General features: G+C 44.4%; 1 protein-coding gene across 1 annotated transcript in view; it reads left to right on the top strand.

Annotated features, from left to right (window-relative positions):
• Efl1 (elongation factor like GTPase 1) overlaps window positions 1-25,528 on the top strand; it is a 125,544-nt gene that overhangs the window by 42,678 nt on the left and 57,338 nt on the right. Inside the window, exons 13-15 of the mRNA XM_052762949.1 lie at window positions 1,277-1,434; window positions 1,652-1,818; window positions 4,449-4,587. Of these exons, the coding sequence (XP_052618909.1) occupies window positions 1,277-1,434; window positions 1,652-1,818; window positions 4,449-4,587 (464 nt within the window). The remainder of the gene's footprint in view (window positions 1-1,276; window positions 1,435-1,651; window positions 1,819-4,448; window positions 4,588-25,528) is intronic.

The following is a 25,528-nucleotide window of genomic DNA, read 5'->3' as shown; positions in this document are numbered from 1 at the left end:
GAGGAAGGAGGCAAGGCAGGGCGGGAGAAGAGGCTGAGGCTAGCTTCAAGGTATTGATTACAGAGTAAAACAGAAATGTTGATGTCAGGCAGGGGCCAGCATGGGAGGGAGGCAGAGGAGTGCAGCTTCTGCAGTTCTTGTTCCAGCCTATGCTCAAGGATTGTCCCAGCAGTCTGGATGCTCAGCCCTAGTATGTGGTAAATATGCCAGATTCTACCAACTCAGGGCCAGGAATTGTCCTGCTCTGTGCAGGGGTTGAACATGCACGGAGGTTCATGTGAATGCCTGCTTGAAAGAGAGATCAGTCCTGGGGACCCTTCACTTGCCTGGTTTCTTCCTTCCAACCCCAAATTCCTAACCTTAGTGCCCTTCCTCAACCTTACCTTTTCTAGGGCTTTCTGCAGTCTTAAAGCTCCAAGTAGGAGTGGATGGTAAGAGGGGAGATGGGGGAGGAAACAGGAAGAAAGGAGGGAGGGGGAAACTGGTTGGTATGTAAAATAAATGAAAAAATTAATGAAGAAAGCTCCAAGTACCTTCTCTATCCTGATAGAAATGGGAGTTACTTTTCATGAAATAAAAATTGCCATTATTCCATTATTGCTAATGGCCCCTCCCTCCATGGACTGACCCCTGGTAAACACTCATCCCACTTACTTACACATTGCCTTTTCTTCTGAATATCTGCTGTGTCTAATAGTGACTGATAGTTTTAATTGGACCTTTTAGTGCTGCTGAGTTACGAGTTTTCAGCCTGACATGGCAGCCTTCCTTATGAACGTTCATTCTCCACAAAGACATACTTTTGAACTAAAAAAGAAAACCACAGTTCTTTTTTTTTTCCTCAGTTTGTCAAGCTGTGACTGTTTATTAACTGACCAGATTACAGGAAACGACAATTCTATAGTGGCCTTTTGCATACTTCTCAGGGTGTTCCAGGTGTCAACAGCCTGTTAGCTGTTCTCTTCTTTCTCCTTGTTGGCCTCTCCCAGAAGAACTATTGAGTGCATGTGGAAGGTTTTGTGTGACTGCACTTGGTGCTGCTTGGGGCCCTGGGCACTTGTGCCCTGGTTCATAAGCTCAGAGCTGCTGGAGATACAGCAGGCCAGAGAGCCTGCTCCACTTCCTGCTTGTGCTGGAGGGAACTTGGAGAAGCCTCTGCTTGGGGGGACTTGGGGACCGATCATCACCTCTGTGGCCATATGAGCCCTTGTTCTTCTTGAGGAGCCGAGAGGTGCTTCGTGCTGCCAGCTCATAACGTGTTTGTAACATCCTGTAGGCCTCTCACTCAAGAAGAAATGGCCCAAAGACGTGAGCGTGCACGACAGAGACATGCAGAGAAGCTCGCAGGAGCACAGGGCCAGGCACCCCCGGGTCCCACCCAGGATGGAGTGATGAAACAAGATGAAACGAGTCCCCAGGGAGATGAGCCAAAAGGTACAGATTGCCTAACCAGGCTTTGGTGCAAAGTACTTGACACTGTTGCTTATCCCGGTACGTTGTCCCTTATTGTCTAACTTTCGTCATGGTTTTTATCAATGTTGTTTCTATTCGTGGACCAAATGCTCATATTCCCTATTTCTTCTGTATGTACAAACAGTTCCTGGGTTGAAGTGAGCATTCATGGCACTGAACATCTTTTTGTGCCTGGCAGGTGATGAGCCAGATGTGGCAAGTGTGAGCTCTCAGCCTGTGCCCCAAGAAGAAAGCAGCCAAGAGGCCTTCATTGCATTCGCTCGTGTGTTCAGTGGCAGAGCTCGAAGAGGACAGAAGATTTTTGTCTTGGGACCCAAGTACAGCCCCGTGGAGTTTTTACAACGGGTAAGGGTGAGGAGTACAATTCAAGGGCGTCCTTTCAAGGGCCTGGTCACTTTCAGACTGGCTGGGTGTGGTGAAGAATAGGGGAATGAACCAAGGCGCCCCAGTTCCTGTGTCATCTCTTGTGTTGCCTTGGTGACGTTTTGTGTAAATGGCTCCCATAGTAGCATTTGGGAACCATATAAGCCAGTGAACAGCTTTTCAGGCCTTTTTGCACATCAAGCAAGATTAAGAGTCGCTTTGGGATGGAGGGATGAAATAGATGTAGATGATGTTCTGGAGCCAAGGCAATGGTCAATCTTCAAGAAGTTTACAGAGCCAGAATCCCAATGATTCAGACAAAAGGTATAGGAAGTAAGCAGGTGGGAGGTGCCACCTGCATAGTCTGGAGTCTGTTCAGGCCTGTCTGAGAGCGGATAGACAGCCAGCGTGGAGAAATGCCTGAGTCAGAGCCGGAAGAGTCCATGGGCCATAATTATCAGGCAACACAAGACACAGGCATTGGGATTGAACATAGATGAGAAAGACACCAGAGCGCCAGGCAGGACCAGCAAGAAGCAACTCAGCATGAGTGACATGGCCCTCAGGCACATAAGCCCCTGGCCTCATGGAAGCAGCTAATCTGTGGGTGACCAGGAGAGCGCAGTTAGATGCAGTAGGAGACCGCGGGGAGCAGCTGGAGGAAGTCTGCCCTCACCCCTTCTGTGCGCGGTTCATTCTCTGCCATGCTGCGTGGTGGTTAGGCAGGCCTTGCCAGGCTGTGGAACAGCACAGTACTTGGTGTGCGCACACTTTTGCATTGTGGGGAGCTCAAAGTGTTACAGCCTGCACATCTGCTCTGACCTTAGTAGTTCTTAGCTTGAGATACATGCACTCTCTAAACTGTCCCAGTGATAAGGATTGTCCTCTGAAGCACCCACTTACTGACTGTTACAAATCCCATGAGCACTTCTAATCACCATCTATGTATCATCTATTGTTGAGACTACAGGTTGGAACTGGTTACTTATGTGTCTACAGCTAAACCACCCAAAAGACAATTGACTCCATGGAGTCACAGCCACAGGAATCCCGGTCTAATATGCTTTTGAAAAAGGATATGTGAAATATTTCAGACCTAGTGTGGTAGTTAGCCCTACTAGATCCTACCTATGTTCTTTGTGTTATTTTCTGTTACTGAATGTTACAGATTATAACATATCTGGCAGTTTAGAAGAGTGGAGGTTATCAACTCATACTTTCTAAGACTTAGGGGCTGGGTCTGACTTAGCTGGGTGTCCTTGGGATTTTACACTGCTGTCATCAGGGTGTTGATGGGCTGTTCTCCTTTGCAGGATCACCTAGGAAAGAATGTGCTTCCTAGAAAGGGGGTGGGAGAGAGCGAGCATGCGTGCTCAGCTCATGGACGTGTGCTGTGTGTGCACGTACTGCTAGAGATTGAACCCTTTTTTTTTTTTTTTTTACTTTTTATTTTGAGACATGGTCTCACTGAGTTGCCTAGGATAGCCTTGAGCTCATTCTGTAACCTAGGCAGGCCTTGAACTGTGATCCTTCTGCCTCAGCCTCCCAAGTCCCTGGATTATAGGCCTGTAGCATCAGGCTTGGTGTGCTCCTTACATCTAGATTTCCTGCCATGTTGTTTTCAGAGCTGCTCTTGAGAGTTGCAGTCGTACAGAATGGGGACATTAGACGTATCGTGTCGCCAAGCCATCTTTTTCCTCAGGCTCCCAGTCTCCCTTGCTTTTGAGCCTCCATGGGTGTTCTTGCTCTGCTCCATTTCCAGCAGTCAGTCTGTGCTTGTGATGTCAGTTGTCTTGCTATTATACTGTAGAGCTAAGACGTTTTATTCGATCTTAGTACTAGCTCTGCCCTGTGGGCACCAAAGACGATTGGTCGATTGAAATCCTTCCTGGGTACTTGGATATGGAGGATATATTTCTGAACACTCAAAAAACTCACACCTTGAATCATTCATGACACTGTCTCCTTAAGAATAAATAATGAAGTAGGGGCTCATAAATCCGTTCTCGCATGTGGTTTTATGCACGTGTGTTCTGTCTTTTCTTCAGCGTTCCTAGTATTTCAGCATATGCTCCCTTTCAGACTAACCACCGCGGCATACATACCTAGCAGGTGCTCAGCATTTTCATGGTGTTTTTATTGGTTAGTTTCATGTGTCTGACTAGCACAGTTCTTGTTGAACGATTTTCAGAACATTCTCAGGAAGATTCCGGCAATTTTAAATTATAATGGTAATAATGAGTGTTGAAACAAACATGGTATAGTCATGAGAACTGTTGCATGGAATAATGCTCATACATATTAACAAGGGGCTCTGGACCAGCAGAAGGGGAGCTCCCAGGTCACAGGAGAAGGTTTTAACCTCAAAGCTGTTAGGTGGGGATTTAGACACATTTTAAATATGTGAGAAGTTTTAGTGTTTCAGAACTTACTCATCAGATGTGACTTGTTTTTTATCATAACCCACGGAGAATAGAAAATAACATTTCAGCTTTGCGTGTTTTGGGTGGACGAAAGGTGACCTCACAGTGTCCTGCTGCTAACTAAACACTTGAGGCCCTGTGACACCTCCCTCGTCTCCTCACTTGCTTTCCATTATTTTTCTCTGGCAGGTTCCACTGGGCTTCTCAGCTCCGCTGGAGGACCTGCCTGCTGTTCCCCACATGGCATGCTGCACTCTGGAGAACCTGTATCTTCTGATGGGAAGGGAGCTGGAAGATCTGGAGGAAGTGCCCCCAGGAAATGTACTGGGTAGGGTGCTGCTGGGGACTCCACTCACTCCAGCCTTGAGGGCTATCCAATGCGTCATTAGGCGTTTAGTGACGTTTTCAAAGAGAATGCCCTGTCTTTTTCCATAGCTCCTAATTTTTTTCTGGAGCCTTTAACTTAGTATAATTGAGTCACCAGCATGAGTCAATAATTTGGATATCTAGTTCTAACATATGTGCTCCTTAAGTAAATGGTAATGTTCTATTTTACGTGGGGGTGCCATTTGTTTGGAAGCTAAAAAGAGAGTTCTTACTCATATAAAGTCAGTGTAGATGACCAAACATTTCTGGGTCTACAGGTTTGATTCTAAATTTTTGGAAGCTGTTTTGTTATGATGGTCTGTTTAAACTTGTTCCTTTTTTCCTTACCGCTCCCCACCCAAGTGCTTCTTACCCCTGAGAATTGCCTTTCTAAAAGTAGCTGATTGGTGTTCATTTTTCTGTATATGTTGTTCCTTGTCCCTTGCTTGATTCCTGCCCTTCTTGCAGAGTCCATGGAGGCTCCTAAGGCTGTTCTTGAGGCACCTTCTTCATCAGAACCAGGACATGGAATGCTGGGTTCCATTGTGCACTTGGGTTCTGAGTCATATGGTCCTCGTCAGCTGTGGAGCTGTTCGTTCAGTGCCTGCTTAGATGAGAAGCCCTGGTTAATTCAAGGACATTGCTCTAGAACAGCTACTGGATTTTGTAGGCTGTGATCTAAGAAATTTGCCAAAACATGTTGTCCTGATCCTGCTGAGATGTATTTTTTTCTTTTTTAAAAAAAAAAATCTATTTTTTTTTTTTAATTTGACATGGAATTGGTAGAATTCCTGGCCTCTCCCTGGTCCCTCTTCTGTTTTTACTTTGGAAAATACCACTGAAGTTTTGATCCAGCTGATGATTGATTCAGCTTTGTGAGTGACCGCAGCCAACTTCATCAGAACTTTGGGAGAATGGGAACCCCACCTCTGCTCCTAAGCCCTCATTGGGATTACTGTGGCTTAGACCCCCTTTGTTTCTTAAATGGCTCCATAACCTAGAGGAGCTCAGCCTGATGTCCGGGGAAAGGAAGACGCTCTGTGGTGTGGACAGCATGGAAGGCTTCATGATGATGCCTCTGCCTAAGGCTCAGTGTGTTGTCTTCTCCAGTAGAAGTGATAGGAGCATGTCAGGCTATCTATCTATCTATCTATCTATCTATCTATCTATCTATCTATCTATCTATCTATCTATGTATATATGTATATATATATAAAATCTCTCTCTCTGTGTGTGTGTGTGTGTGTGTGTGTGTGTCTCCCTCTTATTTTCTGAAAATTGGGAAGTGGTGGTAGGAGGTGGGTAAAAGCAACTGAACATTATTTGTCGTTTACCTATTTAAGAATATCCTAAAGGACACAGAACTTTGAGGTGGAGTAGATTGAGTGGGAAAGGCCAGGCGCATTTCCTGTATGCCTTAGGACTGCATTTAGCTGCTTAGAGCTCACTCAGTCCATAGTCCTTGATTGTTGACTCTGAACCCTTGGTGAGCAGAGCATCATGGTGGCAGGAGCATGTGGTGTGAAGTTGTGGTAGCCAGGAAGCAGAGCAGAGTGCCTCATACCCTGGGGGATGGGAACAAGAGTGAAGCCATGGCAGGAAGGATAAGATCTAACTCCATGGGCGGGCACTGCCCTCGTGGCCCATCTCCAGCAGGCCCCTCCTTCCAGAATTCTCTTCCCAGGAGTCAGTGTTCCATAGGTCAGAACCCTCAGGATCTGATTGTCTCTGGAAACACAGCCCAGGGTTTGCTTTACTAAACCTCCTAGGCATTTCTCATCCAGTTAAGTAGATAAGTCATCACAGCCACCTAACAAGATTCATGCTTTTATTTGGGGTAAAAGGGCTTTCCTGGCGACCTCAGTGTATAGTCTTGTTTCTCTGATTTTGTCATATGCCCCCCGCTAACTGCAGGGGAGGCCCAGGATTGCGTGTAGGGATGCTGGGGCTATGAATGTTTTTCAGAGGTCTGGTTTACACTGCCAGCCAAGCCACCCTCACCCCTCATCTCTTGTTGCCTGGCGATTCCTGAGTCCCCTTTGTTAAAGTGTGTTTCTTCACATCGACAAGCAAGATCGTCCCCCAAAAGGATTAGGAGTTAGAGCCAGGCTAACCTCTCTGGTTTGCCCTCCAAATTGAGACAGACAGTAGTTGTTTCCAAATCTAACTGAGCTCTCTGTATAACTGGCAAGAACAGGGACTCCTAGATTTGGCCCGTAGTTCCCACCAAGCAGTTATATTGGCTTCTAGCGGGTCCTGTAGCCTTGCTTGGGCCTAAGGATTTACAAATGATTTGAACTAACTGCCTTAGCTACTAATGGTATGACAGTTCTCTTTCCTCTGGTAGAAACAGAACAGCTACACTTAATTGTTTTCCAAGATTGTTATCGATGGATTCCTGTGGATTCATTTATTATATTTATCATTTAGCTAAACGTGCAAGACAGAACATTAAATAGCAATATATGGAGTATATTTCATTCTAACTATGAAATACTAACAAAACTATAAAATACCTACAAAATTGAATTTGACATTCCTATTGTATTGTAGCAAGCTAATATCCCATGTCAAAATACAGTCAGTTTCAAATTCTTCATATTTATATCATGAAAGTTTTTGGTTTTATTTATTTATTTATTTATTTATTTATTTATTTATGGCCTTTCAAGACAAGTATTCACTGTATAACCCTGACCGTCCTGCAACACACTCTGTAGACCAGGCTGGCTTTGAACTCACAGAGATCCACCTGCTTCTGCCTTTTTTACCTGGATTGTCAATATCTCCATGGTTGGAAAAGAACAATACTATATCCAGGTCCCTTCTAAGCCTCTAACTTCTCAGGCCCATGGTTCTTAAAGATAAACCTTATTTCAGTAATTAGGCCATTTTCTTTCCCAGTATTCATCAGAAGGAGTAGTAACTGTTTCGACATGGTCCCTTGGGCCTGATGACCCATTCAAATGACTCCATCAGAACACCATGAACTGATTTGCAGCTTCAGAACCTAGAACAACCTCTCCAGGCAAATTCCATTTGTTCATTGATTTAAAACCATACAGCATATGTTAGCAGTCATAAGTTCATAAGCCAGGGTGTTTAATAAAAGCAGCTGTTTAGAGCTAGCAAGAGTGAGGGAGGAGAACACCAAGAACTTTCATCTTTAAGGTGGATAGCAGAGAAGGCTAGCTGGTAGCTAAGTGAAGCGTTGCTAGGGTACATTGACTAAAACCAGGTGTATCCACATGGTTTTTCATTGTTTACAGTTTGAAATGAAAAATTAGGCTAGCTGAATTGGGTAGAATAATCCACATGTTCCAATTTCCCATCGCTGCATTATAAACCTTAAAGCCTAATGGCTTAAAATAAAGGTGGCTTTTTTCAAAGCAGCTGCATTGGTGCGTTTGCTTGGTGTGGGTGGTGTGTGTGTTCCATGGGTGTCTGCTGAGGGAGCTCAAAGTCTAGGGGCTAGAGTTGTAGGAAGAGCCTTTCAGTCCAAGTGCTGGAGGCTGATGCCACCTCTGGGCTGTGGCCTTGGTTGGGGGTAACTAGGCTTTACAGGTGAGTGGTTTGTTCCACTTTGAATATGAATTACCCCCACAGGCTCATTCCTTAAGTGTTTTTCTCCTATGATAGTGCTCCTGTTGGTGGTAATGCTCCTATTGGTACTCCTCCTGTTGGTGGTGGTGCTCCTCCTGTTGGTGGTGGTGCTCCTCCTGTTGGTGGTGGTGCTCCTCCTGTTGGTGGTGGTGCTCCTCCTGATGGTGGTAGTGCTCCTGTTAGTACTCCTCCTGTTGCTGATAGTGCTCCTCTTGGTGGTAGTGCTCCTCTTGGTAGTGCTACTTGGGGAATTTGTAGACATTCTCAGAGATGGGTCATGCTGGAGACTGGGTCACCAGGATGTGTCTTTAAAGAGTCTTATCTTGACTGCCACCTTCCCCTTCCTCCAGACCATGAGGTAAGCAGCTTCCCCTTCTCTGTGCTTCCACTCTCATGTCCTGCTTTCAGCATGGGCCTAAAGTCAGTGGAGCCAACGATTGTGGAATGCGTTCTCTAGAACTGTGGTAAAGTACATCCTTCCTTTCCTTCAATTATTTTTATGAGTGTGTCCCAGCATCCAGCTTGGGAGCTCTGTCACCTTTGTGGCATGCCTTCCACAGCCTTCAGCTTCATGCCACCACATCCTGTTTGTTAGAAGTGAATCACGACCAACATTCTAAGAAAGAGAAACTATCTGTCTGTTTTTAGTGGGGTTTTTACCCTCACTTTTAATGGGGGGGGCCTGTCTAGGATCTGTGGACAGTGCTTTAAAACCAACAGACTGCTGTGCACAGACCATTTCCTGTTTGCTTTTGCATTTTATAGACCTATCTATACACATCACAAATGGAGGTAGAGATGTTTGTGGTGATTGGGAAGGCCTGTGAGCTCTTTGTGACTTTGTTCACTTACAGAAAATGTCAGACCTATTTAATAAGAAAATGGTGGCAAATGATGTGGCTGATGGCCATCTGCTTTTCATTAGAAACCATGTAGCAGTGAGTTCATTCGGTGCAGACGAAAATTGTTTTGTTGGAAGAGGAAATGAAAACATTATATGGCATTCTTGGACAATCAGTATTAGGTAGTCGGACTCCATGGGGAAGTTCTTTTATGGGAACACTTGAAAATGCAGATTTCACATTTGAACTCAGCTGTAACTCACTTCAGAACTTATATGTGCTGATAAGTATGGAATAGATTTTGTAGTCTGGAAATAGTTGATTTTAAGTTTAAAGTCATTTAATTCTAACCTGATGTTTGTATAGTTGGTATGGATGGAACCAAAGAGACCTAACTGTGTCAAGCACACAATAGTCTTTTGTTAAATTCCCCACTGAAAATATCTCTAAAAATAAATGTTTGCTACAGGCTTGTACTAAAATATTGAGGGGAAATTGAATTAGAATTCCAAAGCCTTGGCCTTTTCATAGACTCTTGTAGATCTCTTCCATATGGTTGAGCCTTTAAAAGTTCAGGGACATATTCTGAGAGGAAACATGATATTCCTCTTTTCACAACATAAGGAAAATGATAAATATTAATTAGCCTTTTTCTGAACAGATTTAGTTCTGCTGTGGTTGTTTGCTGGGCCAATAGGAAATCAGTATCATTGATCAGTATGGGTTGAATGGAGTGTGTGTCTGTGTGTGTGTGTGTGTGTGTGTGTGTGTGTGTGTGTGTGTGTGTGTGTGTGTGTGTGAGAGAGAGAGAGAGAGAGAGAGAGAGAATATGTTCTGTTTATGTGAAGTAAAGAAACGTTGGAAAGATTTTACCTGCGAGTTTGACTTGATTTATTTCAAAGGAAATCTCAACACTATGTGGCCTTAGTCTTAAGTCTTGGGGATACTGTTATAATACTTTAAATTGACTTCTTGAGAATTTTTTACAATGTATATTATTATCAGCATTTTTGTTTGAAAAGAGTTATTTTAATCAACAAAAAATTAACAGCTTTAGTGGTCTCTTACATTTCATAGCTTAACCTGATTTTCATAATTTCTCATTTACAGATGATAATGATTTACAAGTTTCCTGTTATGTAATGGTTATGTCTTATTTTTTCATACTTTCATGTTGCTGATAAAGGGTGGCAGATAACAGTGGATGTGTGTGCTGCTCCTGGCTTTAGTGGTGATGTCCCTGGTGTTTTGGCCTCACTTGTGATTCAGCAGCTCTCATCAGGCTAGGAATGGCTGAATGTCCCGCTGAATCCTCACACTGGGACAGCAGAGTATTGGAGGCTCTCCTGTTGTCACCAAGGGCATGGGTTATAGTTCATTTTCTGTGTATTAAGTTGCCTTTACAATCCTAGATAGAAGTCCCAGCCATTGATCACTGCACATTCTTTTAATGGACGTTAGTATCTTGTCCAGATTTTATCCTAAGTACCATGAAAGCACCAAATAGGAAACTTCCGGAACTGCACTGTCTGGTTGGTGGCCACTAACTACAGCCAGGCATTTACCTTTAAGTCATTTGAAAACAAATGACAATAAAATTCACAGCATCAATTGTGCTGGCTGTACTCCAGGACTCTGTAGCCATGCTGTAGAAGTGAGGCTGGGGTCAGTGTGCGTGCAGTGTGCGAATTGTCTTCCTGCGGGTTTGGAGTCGCTCTCTTAGTGGTAAAGCCAGCTCTTCCTGGTGCATACAGTGTCTGCCTTCGTGAGTCTGGGATGCTGCACCTTCCTCAGTCCCGATTCAGCTTGTGTCTTCTTATCTGAGTTCTTGATTATAAAACTTTCTCTTAAATTTTAATGTAATGCCTCTTAAATATGCTTAATATTAAAAAAGTAATAACGTTCCTAACTGCAGATGTAGCTCAGTAATAGACTGCTTGCTTACTTTGTGCAAAGCCTTGGGACTAAAGAAAGCCCAGTGCCATAGTATGTTAAAAATAATTTAAAGTATAGCACAAGCTATACATGGGTAAATTTGAAAATTCAGGTAAGCTAAATAAAAGCCATCTCCTGCTGTCTGTGGAATAGATGTGTGAAACAAATCAAAGTTACAGCGCTTTTCCTTCAGGTTCTGGGAAACAGTTCAAGTGTCATAAGGCTTTTCTGGTTCTTAAAATTCATGATACTGATTTCCATGAAACCACCTGTCCCTGGCTGGTTATCAAGTTTGTGATGAAGTGATGCTGGCCGCTTGTGGACTGCCTGGCTGATTTTTCTGGTCATTCTATCCGTGCTCATGCTGGTATAGATGATAAGACTGACTGTGGGGTCACAGAGACCTCTGTCCACATTGGCTGTGATGATGACATTAACAAGTAATGTCTGTCCGGGCTTACTGTGTGCTAGAAGCTGTACTAAATAGCTCTCTTGCTAGTGAAACAGGACTGTTTACATATAGGGGATTGTAGCTTGGAACACCAAGTAACCAGCACCCTGATCTATAGTACAATGGTGAGCATTGTGAAAGCTCCTGGGTATGGCTGCTCCTGTGGCTGCTCCACCTTTTTGTTTCTGTATCATTTAGGTTTTCTTCCTTTGCTTCAAATAGTCTTACTGATTGATTACTTTTGACATTGCATTTCCCATCTCCCTTTAAAGAATGAGTCTTCACTGGGCATAGTGATACATGCCTTTAATCTCAGCACTCCGAGTTCCAGGTCAGTCAGGGTTACAAAATGAGACTCTTATGTCAGCTTTTTAAATTAATTTGCTTTTTTTGTTAAATCCTTTATTTTTTTGTAGAAATTGTTTTATTTATTGTATTTGAAACTAAAGCATGTATGTCCTAAATTTTAATATGACTTTGGCTGAATGCCTTTAATTTTACATGTGGCTTGCTTTCTTTTTCTTTTGAGACAGGGTTTTACTTTGTAGCTATGTAGACCAGGCTGGCCTTAAACTCAGAGATCTGCCTGCCTCTGCCTCCCAAGTGCTGGTATTAAAGCATTAAATTAATGCAGTAGCCACCACACCTCATCTTATCAGTACGTTGTTCTGTGTCCCCCAGTTCAGCTCTTCCCAACCAGTGGACTACAGCTGCAGGTGGCCCTGGGGCATGCTCAGCCCCTTCAGCCCTAGAAACCACTGAGCCTGTTCTAGGAAGGGGACATGTCCTTCTCTGTCGCCTCAGCTCTGATTGTTGCTCTGTGTTTCCTAAGTGCTGATCGTGTAGGCCAAGTTGTGCTTCTGGCTTCTCATACTCAGTGACCGAAGTACATGGCTGTGAACATGGACCTTCTGAAAAGTTGGGTGGACACTGCTTCCTAATCTAAGAATTGCCCCAGACCATAGTCGAGAACTTAGGTAGGAGCCCTGCTCCATCCCCAAAGAGTAGATATATTCCTTTTTTATTCTTTTTTGTTTTTTGAGAATATCACTATGTGTAGTCCAGGCTGACCTGAAACTGAGGTCTCCCCACCTCAGCCTCTCATTGCTGGGACTACAGGTGTGCACTACCACACCCAGCTTCCTCTGTTACTCTTTCTTAAATGAAGCCTAAAGAGCAGAGGAGCCTGTCATGGGGGAAGATGAGCAAATAGTAGTTGGAGTTGTTGGTTAAGGGAACAAAGCAGGCTGATGTGTCAAAAATGGTTGAGTTAGTGGGAGGGGGACAGGCAAGCAGGGGATTGTAAAAGGGAAAGATGCAAGATAGAGTGAAAAATGTAAGTGATCGAGGGAGGGAGGGAGGGAGGGAGGGAGGGAGGGAGTACCATGGTAATGGAAGGGGAATTGCAGTGAGCCCTCGTCAGCAGATCCTTACACTGTATTTAGACTAAGATGGAACAACACTAGGCTCCCAGAAGAAGCGGAGATGTGAAACCCAGCAAGCATCGCATACACATGGAAATGTAAGGTTGGCCTGAGCATAGTACCAGTCCGTAGTAGGGGGGGGACTACAGGCTATTCCTAGACAACTAGAAGCTTTCCTGGGGTGAACTGGAAAGAAATGCTACTGACACCTTCAAGGGTGGGGATAGGCTCCCACGCCACTGAGCAACTCCTGCAAACCTAGCTGGCAGGCTTCTTGGTGTTTCTTGAACTACAGCTATAATTTTGGTCCAAGTGTGTTTTGGATGTAGTAGTTAAAGAAGTAACTGTACTTAGAACATAAGCACAATGATTAGACTTCAAGTCTGTTCATTCCAAAGATTTGTTAGAAGCATACTTGTGAGGTTGATAATTAATGTTGACATAATTGCTGTGCCAACCCTGACCAGGCCAGGGAGGCCAGAGCCTGGCATTTAGCTAGATTAACAAGACACCAACAGGTCAAGTTTCAGATCTAAGGAAACAGGAGAGAGGGGACAGGAATGGACCAAGTGAAAATCAAGTTCAGGAGACAGGTGGTGAGATGGTTCATCTTGGTTCTTAGTATTTATAGCTCATTTCAAAGTGGGGAAATAATTTGACATTTATAAATGGCTTGTAAATATTGACAAGATACCATTGATGATTCATACCATTAATGGTTCATACCATATAATCTTTTGGTAAAAACAGATTTTTCTTTCAGCAACTTCGTATGCATAAATTGATGCATTCATTTGGAATTCAATTTGACATTGTCTTAAGGATTTTAATGATACATTTTATGGTAAGATATAAATGTGTTAAGTAATTTTTTTTTAATGTTTCTTGAGGGAGAGGAATTTCTTTTAAGACCCTGAGGCTGGCTTGTGGAAAGAAACTTTGGAGTGACCACAGTAAGGAGCAGTTTTGAGTAGTGGCAGTTTTTATGAAAACTCCACAGCTGAGTCTTTCAGAAAAGAGGAACTTGATGTTGAATGAAAAAGCATGTTCCAATTATGACCTCAAATGTGAATGTATGTGGCAGACAGATGCGAAGTAACTCAGAAATGCATTTTAAATCATAATAGAGTGTTCGTTCATCATCATTAGAAGGGCAGAAATATTAAAATTTGGCAATACCTTGTGTTGCGTTCGTAAAACTGTTGAATGTTTTGAAGGATGCATGATACCCAGATGCTTAAAGGAACACACACAAGGATGTTAATAGTGCTGGTGTTCGTGAGAGAAGAGCAAATTAAATGCCCATAGATGCAAATTATATTGTTGTTATGAAATGGAATGTTATGCGTGAGTGAAATGAATGATATTATCAGTTTTGGGCAGTCTCACAAATACAGTGAATTGAAAACAAGCAGATTACAGAATTTCCATATAAAGGTTAAAAGCATGTAAATACTGTAGATTGCTTAGAAACAAATGTGTCTATAAAAAATTGACAGCAAGGTCAAAGTAATTAATTCACTTGAGAGATGGGCTGACAGGGTAAACAGATGCTGCTAATGTCTTGTGTCTTTGGGCAGTGGGCTTATGTTATTTCTTTCATTTTTCTTTTTACCTTTTATTTAGATACCGTTTGTTTCCTATTTGAGATCATGTACACACACACACACACACACACACACACACACACACACACACACACGTGTGCGCGCATTCATGGGTAATAGTGTTAATGTATTTTCTTCAGCTTGCTCATTCTGTCTTGTAAAATTTATTCCATAGAACTGAGTTGGGAAAAGCACAGTGTACGGTTTGGAAATGGGATATTCTGGGTTAAAATTCCAGTTTAGCTGCTCTGGCTAGATTAGTTTAGTAACAAGTTTAGTAAACCTGGCAGGCACTTAACCTCCTTTCACTTCATCAACTGTGGGATGAGGATCAAGGAAGGCTGCTATAAGGTTTAGTGGCATGTACAGCTTTATTTTGTTTCAAAAATATCAAAAGGCAAAATGCTAATGAAGTCTCATGGCCATTATCATTTATTTTTATAGGAAACGTTATTGGTAAGTAGGCCTCCAAAAGTCACACCTATGAAACAAAAATCACAAGTGAAATACTTAAGTATGAAGATTAAAAGGCTTTTACAGGGGTTGGGGTTTTAGCTCAGTGGTAGGGCGCTTGCCTAGCAAGCATAAGGCCCTGGGTTACAATTTAGAAAAGGTGTCATCATTTTGTCTGTTTAATAACTTCAAATGGGCCATTGGCTACCGTTCTCAGGACTAGTACTCTGTCCGGACTTCAAGTGGGCCATTGGCTACCGTTCTCAGGACTAGTACTCTGTCCGGACTTCAAGTGGGCCATTGGCTAACATTCTCAGGACTAGTACTCTGTCCAGGGAAGTCGGTTAGAAAGACGTTCTCCAGCAGTGCTGAGGAAAGAAACCAGGTGCGTTGCCTTTCATTCCCAGTGATTCACAGTTACAAAGACTGAACCTGTGGGAGCTTCGAGAGGGAGCTTGAGATCACACTGAGAGCCCCCTTATTGAGAAACAGCGTGGGAACCTTGTGGCTCCAGGTTTGGGTTTGGGCTTAACTGTGGAAGCAGACCTTTGGGAGATGTCAGGTCTTGGAGACAGGGCTGTGGCTTGGCAGGTTGGAGGAGGCGGGAGACCATGTGTACAAGCTTACACGTAAGGTGAAGGAGGAAGTGGACAGTAGTAATCCTGCCGTCCTAGAGCCGTGGTTCTCAGTAGTAATCCTGCCGTCCTGGAGCCGTGGTTCTCAGTAGTAATCCTGCCGTCCTGGAGCCGTGGTTCTCAGTAGTAATCCTGCCGTCCTGGAGCCGTGGTTCTCAGTAGTAATCCTGCCGTCCTGGAGCCGTGGTTCTCAGTAGTAATCCTGCCGTCCTGGAGCCGTGGTTCTCAGTAGTAATCCTGCCGTCCTGGAGCCGTGGTTCTCAGTAGTAATCCTGCCGTCCTGGAGCCGTGGTTCTCAGTAGTGATCCTGCCGTCCTGGAGCCGTGGTTCTCAGTAGTAATCCTGCCGTCCTGGAGCCGTGGTTCTCAGTAGTAATCCTGCCGTCCTGGAGCCGTGGTTCTCAGTAGTGATCCTGCCGTCCTGGAGCCGTGGTTCTCAGTAGTGATCCTGCCGTCCTGGAGCCGTGGTTCTCAGTAGTGATCCTGCCGTCCTGGAGCCGTGGTTCTCAGTAGTGATCCTGCCGTCCTGGAGCCGTGGTTCTCAGTAGTGATCCTGCCGTCCTAGAGCCGTGGTTCTCAGTAGTGATCCTGCCGTCCTGGAGCCGTGGTTCTCAGTAGTGATCCTGCCGTCCTGGAGCCGTGGTTCTCAGTAGTAATCCTGCCGTCCTGGAGCCGTGGTTCTCAGTAGTAATCCTGCCGTCCTGGAGCCGTGGTTCTCAGTAGTAATCCTGCCGTCCTGGAGCCGTGGTTCTCAGTAGTAATCCTGCCGTCCTGGAGCCGTGGTTCTCAGCCTCCCTAACGCTGAGACCCCTTTACAGCTCCTCACGGTGTGCGGACCCCAACCATAAAATTATTTTCGTTGTTACTTCATAACTGGAACTTTGCTACTGTTACGAATCATAATGTAAAATCTGAGTTTTCCGATGATCTTAGGCGACCCTGTGAAAGGGTCGTTCAGCCCCCAAAGGGGTCACGACCCACATCTTGAGAACTACTATACTGTTGTCTACTACGAACAGCCACATACCTGGTCAACAAACAGTCGTCTAAGTGGGAACAGATTTAGAATGAAGTTTTGAATTCTTTTTGTAATGTGGTCAAATACACGTACTTCGAAAATGACATTCTGAAGAGAAATCTTCTTCATAAATACAAAGACCGCAAAGTCTTAGTATGATTTCTTAAAAGGCAATGTATTGATTAATGTTTGTAAGCTGACAGGAGCACAGGAAGTCATCATCTGTGCCTCCAGGATTATATTCCGAGCAGTAGGCGGAGAAAGCATGCAGTTCTTCCTTAGAACAAAACACACTGTGTTCTTTTAAAAGTGAGTCCCCCTTTCCTGGTTTTGTGTAGAGGGACAGTAGATCCGTCAGTTCATCCGTGACTCGGCAAGGCGAGCGCCAAGGTCACCACTTGTAGCACGTCAGCTGTACTGATTTAGCAGGAAGGCTAACTGCAGGCTCCTCAGGGCCTGGGCCTCCTGAGTCTCAACGCCTAATTGCTCTTGTGTGTCCCGTGGATGTTACTGAGTGGATGAGTCAATTGGTGCGGTCACTGAGCTGCCTAGTGCCCATCATGTGCTTTTCGAAGTTTACAGTGTAATTAGGCACATAAAGAACATGGAAAGGATGAAGGCTTAGCTCCTCGTTATAAAAATACTAGAATTGGGCCGAGAGAATGCTTGTTGTGCCAGTTTGAGGACCAGAGTCAGATCCCCAGAAGCCACATAAAAGCCAGGTAGGCATGGTAGTTTCTCTGTAGTCCAGCATTTGGGAGGCAGAGATGGGATCCCCAAAGCAAGCTGGCTAGCTACACTAGATTGCTTCAGTAAATAAAATAGAGAGTACATTTTATGGTGTTCTTGGACAACCAGTCCAAAAACACATCCATATATGTGCACCTGAACACATGGGAACACATACATCACACCACACACACATGAAAATAAATACTAGAAGGTGATGGGTAAGAGCAAAGTTGTTTCTTAATCTGAACATTTCTTGTTGAAGAGGATTTAGGTAGTTAGGTAGCTTTGTTTTATTTTTTGTAATTTTTCCCTTTTTATTAAGATAGGGTATTGGGTAACCAAAGCTGACTTCAGACTTGCTGTGTAGCTGAGGGTAGCTTTGAACTCATTTTCCTGCCTCTCCCATTCAAGTCCTGAGATTGCAGACAGCCACCATCGTGCCTGGGCAGTTGGGCTTTAACAAGATTATCTAATCCCCAGAGCCATGGTGAGATTATTGGGAATTCTCCAGTCAGATTACAGACAGCCACCATCGTGCCTGGGCAGTTGGGCTTTAATAAGATTATCTAATCCCCAGAGCCATGGTGAGATTATTGGGAATTCTCCAGTCAGACACTGAAACTAATGCTTCTTCCTCCCCGCTGTCTGGGCTGAACGAGGCAAGGCTGTTGAGCAGGGACCTTCCGAACCTCTTAACAGGGGAGTGTGGTCTCAGGCTTAGTAAGCCTGCAGTTGTCCTGGAAACCCTTTGGAGCTCCCTTTGAGGTTCCTCAGCAGAGTGCTCCTGGGTTAACAGCTCAGGTGTCAGTCTGGAGTGCTAGTTGGCCCCTGGTGATTATTTATTCTCTGGCCCCAGACGGCCGTTAAGTTCCCTGTGTTTTCTTTACGTTCCCCAGCTCTCTACCATGCATTTGGGAGTTGTGCTCTTTCTTGTGTTGCTCTTCTGACATGTTGTGCTGTGTAACTCACATGCTTGTGTCCACTTTTCCAGAATGTGGACAAGGTAACCCATAAACTTACTCAGATTGACGGTTTTCCAGGTGTACAGTACTTCTGAGCCATCTTACTGCTCCTTCCCTGATGTTTACTACCACTTGGTTATTAGTGAATTTTCAAAATTGCTTATGGTGACCCTGGACTCATTATCCAGCACTGCAGCAGGAAAAAATGGGGGCGGGAAGAGATTCCATTGTACTGGTGCTGCTGCAAGGCTATATTTTCTATTCTGTATTTCTATATTTTCTATTCTGTATTTCTATATTTTCTATTTTGCCAGTCTCTTTGTTTGATTTTGATGATTTTTGTTGTCTCAGTTAGGTTTCTGTTGCTGTGAAAAAGACACCATGACCAAATCCAACTTAAGGCAGAAAGGGCTTACATATCCTGGTCAGTCCATCACTGAGGGAAGCCAAGGTACAAACCCAAGCAGGGCTGGAACCTGGAGGCAGGTGCTGATGCAGAGGCCGTGGAGGGGTGCTGCTTACTGGATTATTCTCCATGGCTTGCTCGGCCTGCTTTCTTACAACACCGGGGGCCACCAGCCCAGGGGCGGCACTGCCCACAGTGAACTGAGCCCTTCCACATCCATCATTCATCAAGGAAATGCCCCACAGACATGCCTAAAGCAGGTTTGATGAAAGCGCTTTCTCAGTGGAGGTTACTTCTCCCAGGTAACTCTAGCTTCTGTCAGGTCGACCAAAAACTAGCTAGGACCTCATTAATTCATTTTTCTTTAAGATTTACTTTATATTTTTATGTGTATATATGTGTGTGCCGTTGGTGTGTGGGTGCCCTCAAAAGCCAGAAAAGGGTGTTGGGTCCCCTGGAGCTAGAAGTACAGGTAGTTTTGAGCTGCTGGGATGGGTGCTGGGACCAAGCTCTGGAAGAGCAAAAAGCACTGTGAACCATCTAGACATCTCTGTATCGCCCATAAGGTGACTTTGGAGTCTGGTTGAATCCCAGCTGGTTGTCAGTTGGGGGCTACTCTCTTGCATTTATTCTTGCACATGTGCTTGAAATCCTTTTTGTCTGTCTAGTTCATTAATGTCTATGTTAAGGCATTTTATTTTGTTTGCAGAACACAGTCATGACCATGCTCTTCTCTGCAGCTCAGTATGTAAGACTCTATGGAGGTCAGTTCTCTAGAAGTGATTTCTGCATGTGTTAACAGCAGTATAATGTATAATGCCTAGACTTTCATATATGCATAAGCACATTCATGGGTAGATATGCTTAGATAGTAGATAATAATTTTATGGGTGAAATTGTAATTTGACATGGAACTGAACAGAAGAGGTGTGCAGCTTAAGCCCTGCCTGTGTCATTCTGTGTTTTCTTTTCTGAGATAAGACCCCATGGTGCTGGCCTGGCTGGCCTGCAGCTCACTAAACAGAGCAGACTGGCCCCAGAATTGTGGCAGTGCTCCTGCCTGGGCGCCACTACACCTGGACGCTTTTGTATCTAGTCTCCTAGCTCCAGGTGAGGGTTTTAGACAGGGGACATGCCCTTGTGCTAGTCTCTTTGGGGGAAGAAGCCTCTCCTGTTCTCATATAAGCCCCCTCTCCCTTCTTTTTGTGGCTTCTAGACCAACTGTCTCAACTTGAGCCATCAGGCAGAGCCTGTGATTTCTCCCCTGGTCTGTCTCACTGCAGAATCTTTGTGAAGCCCGGGGCCTCTTATTTTCAACTTCTGGAGAGACCAGCTGCTCTCTTAGTGGCATGAATGAATTCTCAAGCACCTGGGCGGCCTTTAGTGTAGTTCCATTTTTCAGAGTCTGGCATTTGTATGAGACCTTTTCCTGTGTTGACACAGCCTTTCCCTAATCTGTACCTTTCTGTAGACTTGGGATTTGAGGGGGAGAGACTTGGAGGAAGGTAGAAAGGATGTAAACCATCTTTTGTGGGGAGTGGGTGACAGATGCACATGTGTGGGTCTGTGTGCCAGTGCACATATGCGGAGGCCAGAGGACACGTGTCCTGCTCTTTCATCCTCTGCCTTCAAGTCTTTGACACCGAGTCACTGGACTGGGGTTGAACTGGTGGCCAGCAAACCCCAGCAGTCCACCTGTCTACCTCCCACAGTGCTGGGTTACAGGTACATGGGCCACCACGAACAGCTTTTCTGGGGATTCTGGGGATTCGAACTCAGATCCATATGTTTGTACATACCTGCTGAGCCAGCTCCTCAGTCTTAAATCATTCTTGGCATTTAGTCACTTAAAAAAAGAAAATTTTAAAAAAAAGGCAACTTCTTACTCACATTAAATTCTGTCTGTTCTGAAAAGACAAGCTTTTGTGACTTAGTTTCCTAACCTAATCATTTGCATATATACATTGACTTTATGCTCACTGTACTGTCTGGTATATTTTTCACTCTGTGTCTTATAGTCTTTCAAATCATTTGTAGGCCATTCCTACTTGTGATCCCACCTCGGCAGCCGGTGGGGTAACTAGCTGCTGACCTGGGCAGCCGGTGGGGTAACTAGCTGCTGACCTGGGCAGCCGGTGGGGTAACTAGCTGCTGACCTGGGCAGCCGGTGAGGTAACTAGCTGTTGACCTCGGCAGCCGGTGGGGTAACTAGCTGCTGACCTCGGCAGCCGGTGGGGTAACTAGCTGCTGACCTGGGCAGCCGGTGGGGTAACTAGCTGCTGACCTGGGCAGCCGGTGGGGTAACTAGCTGCTGGCCGCAGAAACAGCACTGCTTATCCCAGCTGTGGCCCTTCAGCAGCTCGCCTTGACGGGTGTCTAGATTCAGGACATCCACACATAGGAGGGTTGAGTCGGGTGATCTTTTAGAGCTCGCCATCTCTCTTAGTTTGGGAGCGTCCAGGAACCTCCCTTTAGAGCTCGCCATCTCTCTTAGTTTGGGAGCGTCCAGGAACCTCCCCTTTGCCTGTGTCTTGGGCCATCCTCTCATTGTTCAGTTGCTCTGCTGTTTCCAGTGCCTTCTTTGCCCCCTGCTCTAAGTGTGGACTGTCTCAGGTCACTTCCACACAGCCAGAGACATAAACGGACAGGAATCGCTCCATCTGGAGTTTTAAGAAGGCAGTCCTTATCCTGATTAGGTATATAAAGTGGCTCTGCCTCCAGAGAGGTCCAAAACAGCTGTCCCAGACTCGGGCAACTCAGAATTCCTGATGCTTCTCTGAAAGCCCCAGCAAAAGTCTCGTTACAGTGGCCCTGATTGGGCCAAGGTCTGTGCTCCCGGACCTCTGGATGATACAGGCATTAGTGGTGGCCACTGAAGTGCAGCTACATCAAGATGAACACAAGGGGGCAGCCTTCTCCAGATTTTCATCAAAGCAGTAAAAGGAACAAAGAACTTGGTTGGCAGGAGCCTGTGCTGTGCAGGTACCCACCAGGAAGATGAGTGGTCCTTGTTCCCAAGTGTGCTGAGCTGTTGTGAAGGGCAAGAAGTGCTGATAGAGATGCCAGGCTGCGGTTCTGTGAGCACACTACAGAATCCCTCTGTCCTGTCTATGAACATTTTCCTCACGTAACCCACAGCAGTATATGGAAGGCAGACATTTTATTACTGGAGGCATAGATGACGGGTGAAAAAATAAATAAAATTAAATTTTAAAAAGAGAAAAGAAATGACTGTGTCCTTGTAGAAAAGATGAGATTAGTGTAGCTTGCTGTCTGAACCTAAAGGATTTCAAAGCAGCCACTTCAATCTGTTGTGGCCATCCCTCCACCCCATTCTTGAAGGCGTGGTTTCAGTGGTCTCTTTTCTTCCCCTTTGGTTTCCTCTTCATCTTGGAAAATGAGTTAGGACTCCTTCAGTTGTTTCTGGCTGGAAAAAGCTTTATAAAAATGCATGCTGCTTAGTGGGCAGAATATAAAATATTGTTACTGCCCGGTCTCCTGTGCAGTTAGAAGCACGTTTTCGCTGGCTTTCTTTATCCTTCCATAAGACCGTTTGTTGCTGTGCGGTAGTCCAGTACGTAATTGCACTGATGACCACGTTGCAGAGGGTTTGGGTCTGTTGGTTCAAGTGCAGAGCCCACGTCCCGTTGTTCTCCTCCAGTGCTGTATCTGAATCCTCTTTGTTATTGGACTCTGGAATGGCTGGAAGAAATCAGATGTGCTTTGAAAAGCAAAGGTGAATCACCATCCCCTAGGGCTAGGCTGGAGGGGAAGCAGGAACAGTTTCTCTTAGGTTGCCACAGAAGCAGCAATTAGTAGGTCTGTTGCATGATAGTTGTCTTTCTTCAAAGCCATACGCCTTCAATTGTTCAAAAACAACTACTAACTTCTCACTTTCTAGTGATTGATATAATTGGTCTCTTATTTATATATCTTTTGTTAACTGATACTGGAATTGTACTTCAAAGCTGTCTTAAACCATACCTGACCATCACTTGTTTAGTAATTAATTTATGCTGGATATTCAGTGCGCCACATTTATTTTCTTAAGTTTCACAGTAAACTTTAGTGATTCATTTATTGTCATTCGTGGAAGAAAAAAATGAGACAGAAAGTTTTGCTTTCCCAGCAAATTGCACTATTTTGTCCATCCTTTATTAGCTACCTGCAAGAATATAGTGCTGAACTTCGTATGGGCAGCTAGGCTCAATGTGTGCTTGCATATGTGCTCACAGGTGTATCTTGTACACACACACACACACACACACACACACACACACACACACACACACACAATCTGACTAGGCACAAGGTACTCCAACACTGTTCTCAGCCTGAAACATCTTTGTTTGCAGGTAATACAACTTGGACCTCCTCAGATCTTTCAAAAGTACTCTTTAGAGAAATTGTGTTTCCTAGTTTTGAGTTTGGTATTTTAAAGTCATATATGGGTATAATTTTTGATATACCTCCAGGTTTGTTTTTGGATGACAGACTGGAAATGCAGCCCTTACACTTAACAGGACTGTACTTGGCATGAAGTCTGTTAACGTCATTCCATGATATATAAGTGTCCTTTAGTGCAACGGCGCACAGGCAGGAGGACTGCCATGAATCTGGGGCCAGTCTGCTCTGTTTAATGAGCTGCAGGCCAGCCAGGCCAGCACCATGGGATCTTACCTCAAAAAAGAAAAACAAACAAACAAACAAAAAACAACCCAAAAGGTGGTTGTTTGTAGCAAACTCAGAAATAATGTGAAGCTGCATGTGTAGAATTCTAAATTATGTAAAAATTATTCTAAGACCCACAGAATCATTATCAAATTAAAAATTTGACGTGTATCAGCTCCAAATAGCTCTTATCTTCATGTGTATGTAGACACTGTGTGTGTCTTAGTTTCCATATTCTCTACTGTGCCTTCTGGTTTTTAGATTCTGAAATCAGGGTGTGGACCTGTGCAAAGGAAGCTGAGCATTTAGACCCATTCACTCCTTGCTTTTTTTACATAGCCAAAGGCCTCATGATGGTGTCTTGCTTAGAGTACCTGGTTCATGTCTGTTGTCCTGGAGAAGTTATTAATAGTGTCCTTTCACTCTTAAAAATTCTGCTTTGGCTGATGAATTCTCTGTGATCACACTTGTTAGGACTGATATATTTTGAATTTAGTGTAAAAAAAAAAAACTTTAAAAAAATATTTGCTTATTGTGTATTCCACAGTGCATCTGTGGAGATCAGAAGGCAGCTTCCTGGGGTCAGATCTGTCCTTCCACTGTGGGGGGCCTAGGGACAGGTCATCGGGCTTAGCAGCACATACCCTTTGATGCCTCAAGCACACTTTGGCCGTACTAATTGTCTTAACTCTTAGAAGGCATCTCCTATTTTTATTTCTATTCATTGCTACCTTTTATATATTTCAAATCATCCTTTAGACATAAGTCAATATTAAAATGTTATCCATCACCGGGCAGTGGTGGCGCATGCCTTTAATCCCAGCACTCGGGAGGCAGAGCCAAGCAGATCTCTGTGAGTTCAAGGCCAGCCTAAGCTACAGAGTGAATTCCAGGACAGGCTCCAAAGCTACACAAAGAAAAAACCCTGTCTTGAAAAACCAAAAAAAAAAAAAAAAAAAGTTATCCATCATATTTCAACTTAAGATGTAGATTCCATAAATTCTTAGAGACTGACACTTAATTCTTTTTGTCTCGAAGCAAAAAGTTACTGATGAAGAACTTGCAGGATGGGCCTTAGGAAGTATTCTGGCTTTCTAATATTGGAATTCAGTCTCCTCTATGCACAGTTATAGGAACCTCCCAGGGAAGGGACCTGATTGAGCTTGGGCTGAGAATATCCTGTCTTTCCACAACTATCGACTGAGCCTCCATTTGGAAAAGAATCCGTTCAGCATGTCTGCTTGCCCAGTGACACCACTTGGGCTGGTAGGACCCTCAGCTGAAGTTCCCCCTGAGGCCATTCAGCTGCTAAGTGCCAAGGCAGAGGTAGCCTGGGAGCACCCTGGTGTGGCTGCCGTGGCCACCAGCAGTGTCCCAGAGCTAGAAGGAGACCTGGAATTGTGTGGGACAGAACAGTTAGACAATAATTTGTGAGTTAGACAAAGACTTCTGGAAGTTGCAGACTTCATGAGCACGTTTAGCTGAGGGAGTGGTGTTTCTCCAGAAGTTTGTTCTCTTTCTTGGCAGTGGTATAATTATAGACAGCCAGGCGTATCCCGTAACCATCAGTTAGGTATGAGCCCAAGGGCGGAAGAATGACCTGTTGTAGAATTTGAGTTACAGAATCTGGTCTGTACTCTGATAGGCCGTTTGCAGTCCCCGATAAAATGAATCTTTTTACTTGGCCAGATTTAACACCAGCCAAGTGCCTCCAGGTTAGGGGAAGTAAGGACATGCTAACTGTTGCTACATGTAATAAAGCTTCAGGCCCTCAGTGCTCAACACCTTTGATAATGAGAAAATGCCATTTTGTTCCACTCTTCAAAGTAGGAGATTGCAGTTGAGGGGTATAAGGCATACTTTAGGCAAACTAGATCCAGATATTCTGTACATTTTAAACCACTAGGGCACTGGTCACTGCCTGTCATCTGGTGGCATCCCATAAGTGTGGGTTTTTTAAGATACAGTAATTTGGGTTCAAGTGTGATCCAGCTACAGCACAATCCCCAGGTGTCTTCTCTTTTGTTTCCTACCAAAATATGTAATTTGAGGGTTTTGTTTTTAAATTAATATCAATTCTTCATTGACAAGTTTAGCTAATACACTTTTATTTTTATTTCACTGGTGAATTTCAAAAATAGTACATGCTTGCCACAGAGATCGCA

Source organism: Peromyscus californicus, unplaced genomic scaffold (assembly GCF_007827085.1).
Source record: "Peromyscus californicus insignis strain IS unplaced genomic scaffold, ASM782708v3 Scaffold_4__1_contigs__length_199733344, whole genome shotgun sequence".
Lineage (NCBI taxonomy): Eukaryota > Metazoa > Chordata > Mammalia > Rodentia > Cricetidae > Peromyscus > Peromyscus californicus.
The sequence above is the reverse complement of the archived record's forward strand: the minus strand, read 5'-3'. Positions and strand labels throughout refer to the sequence as shown.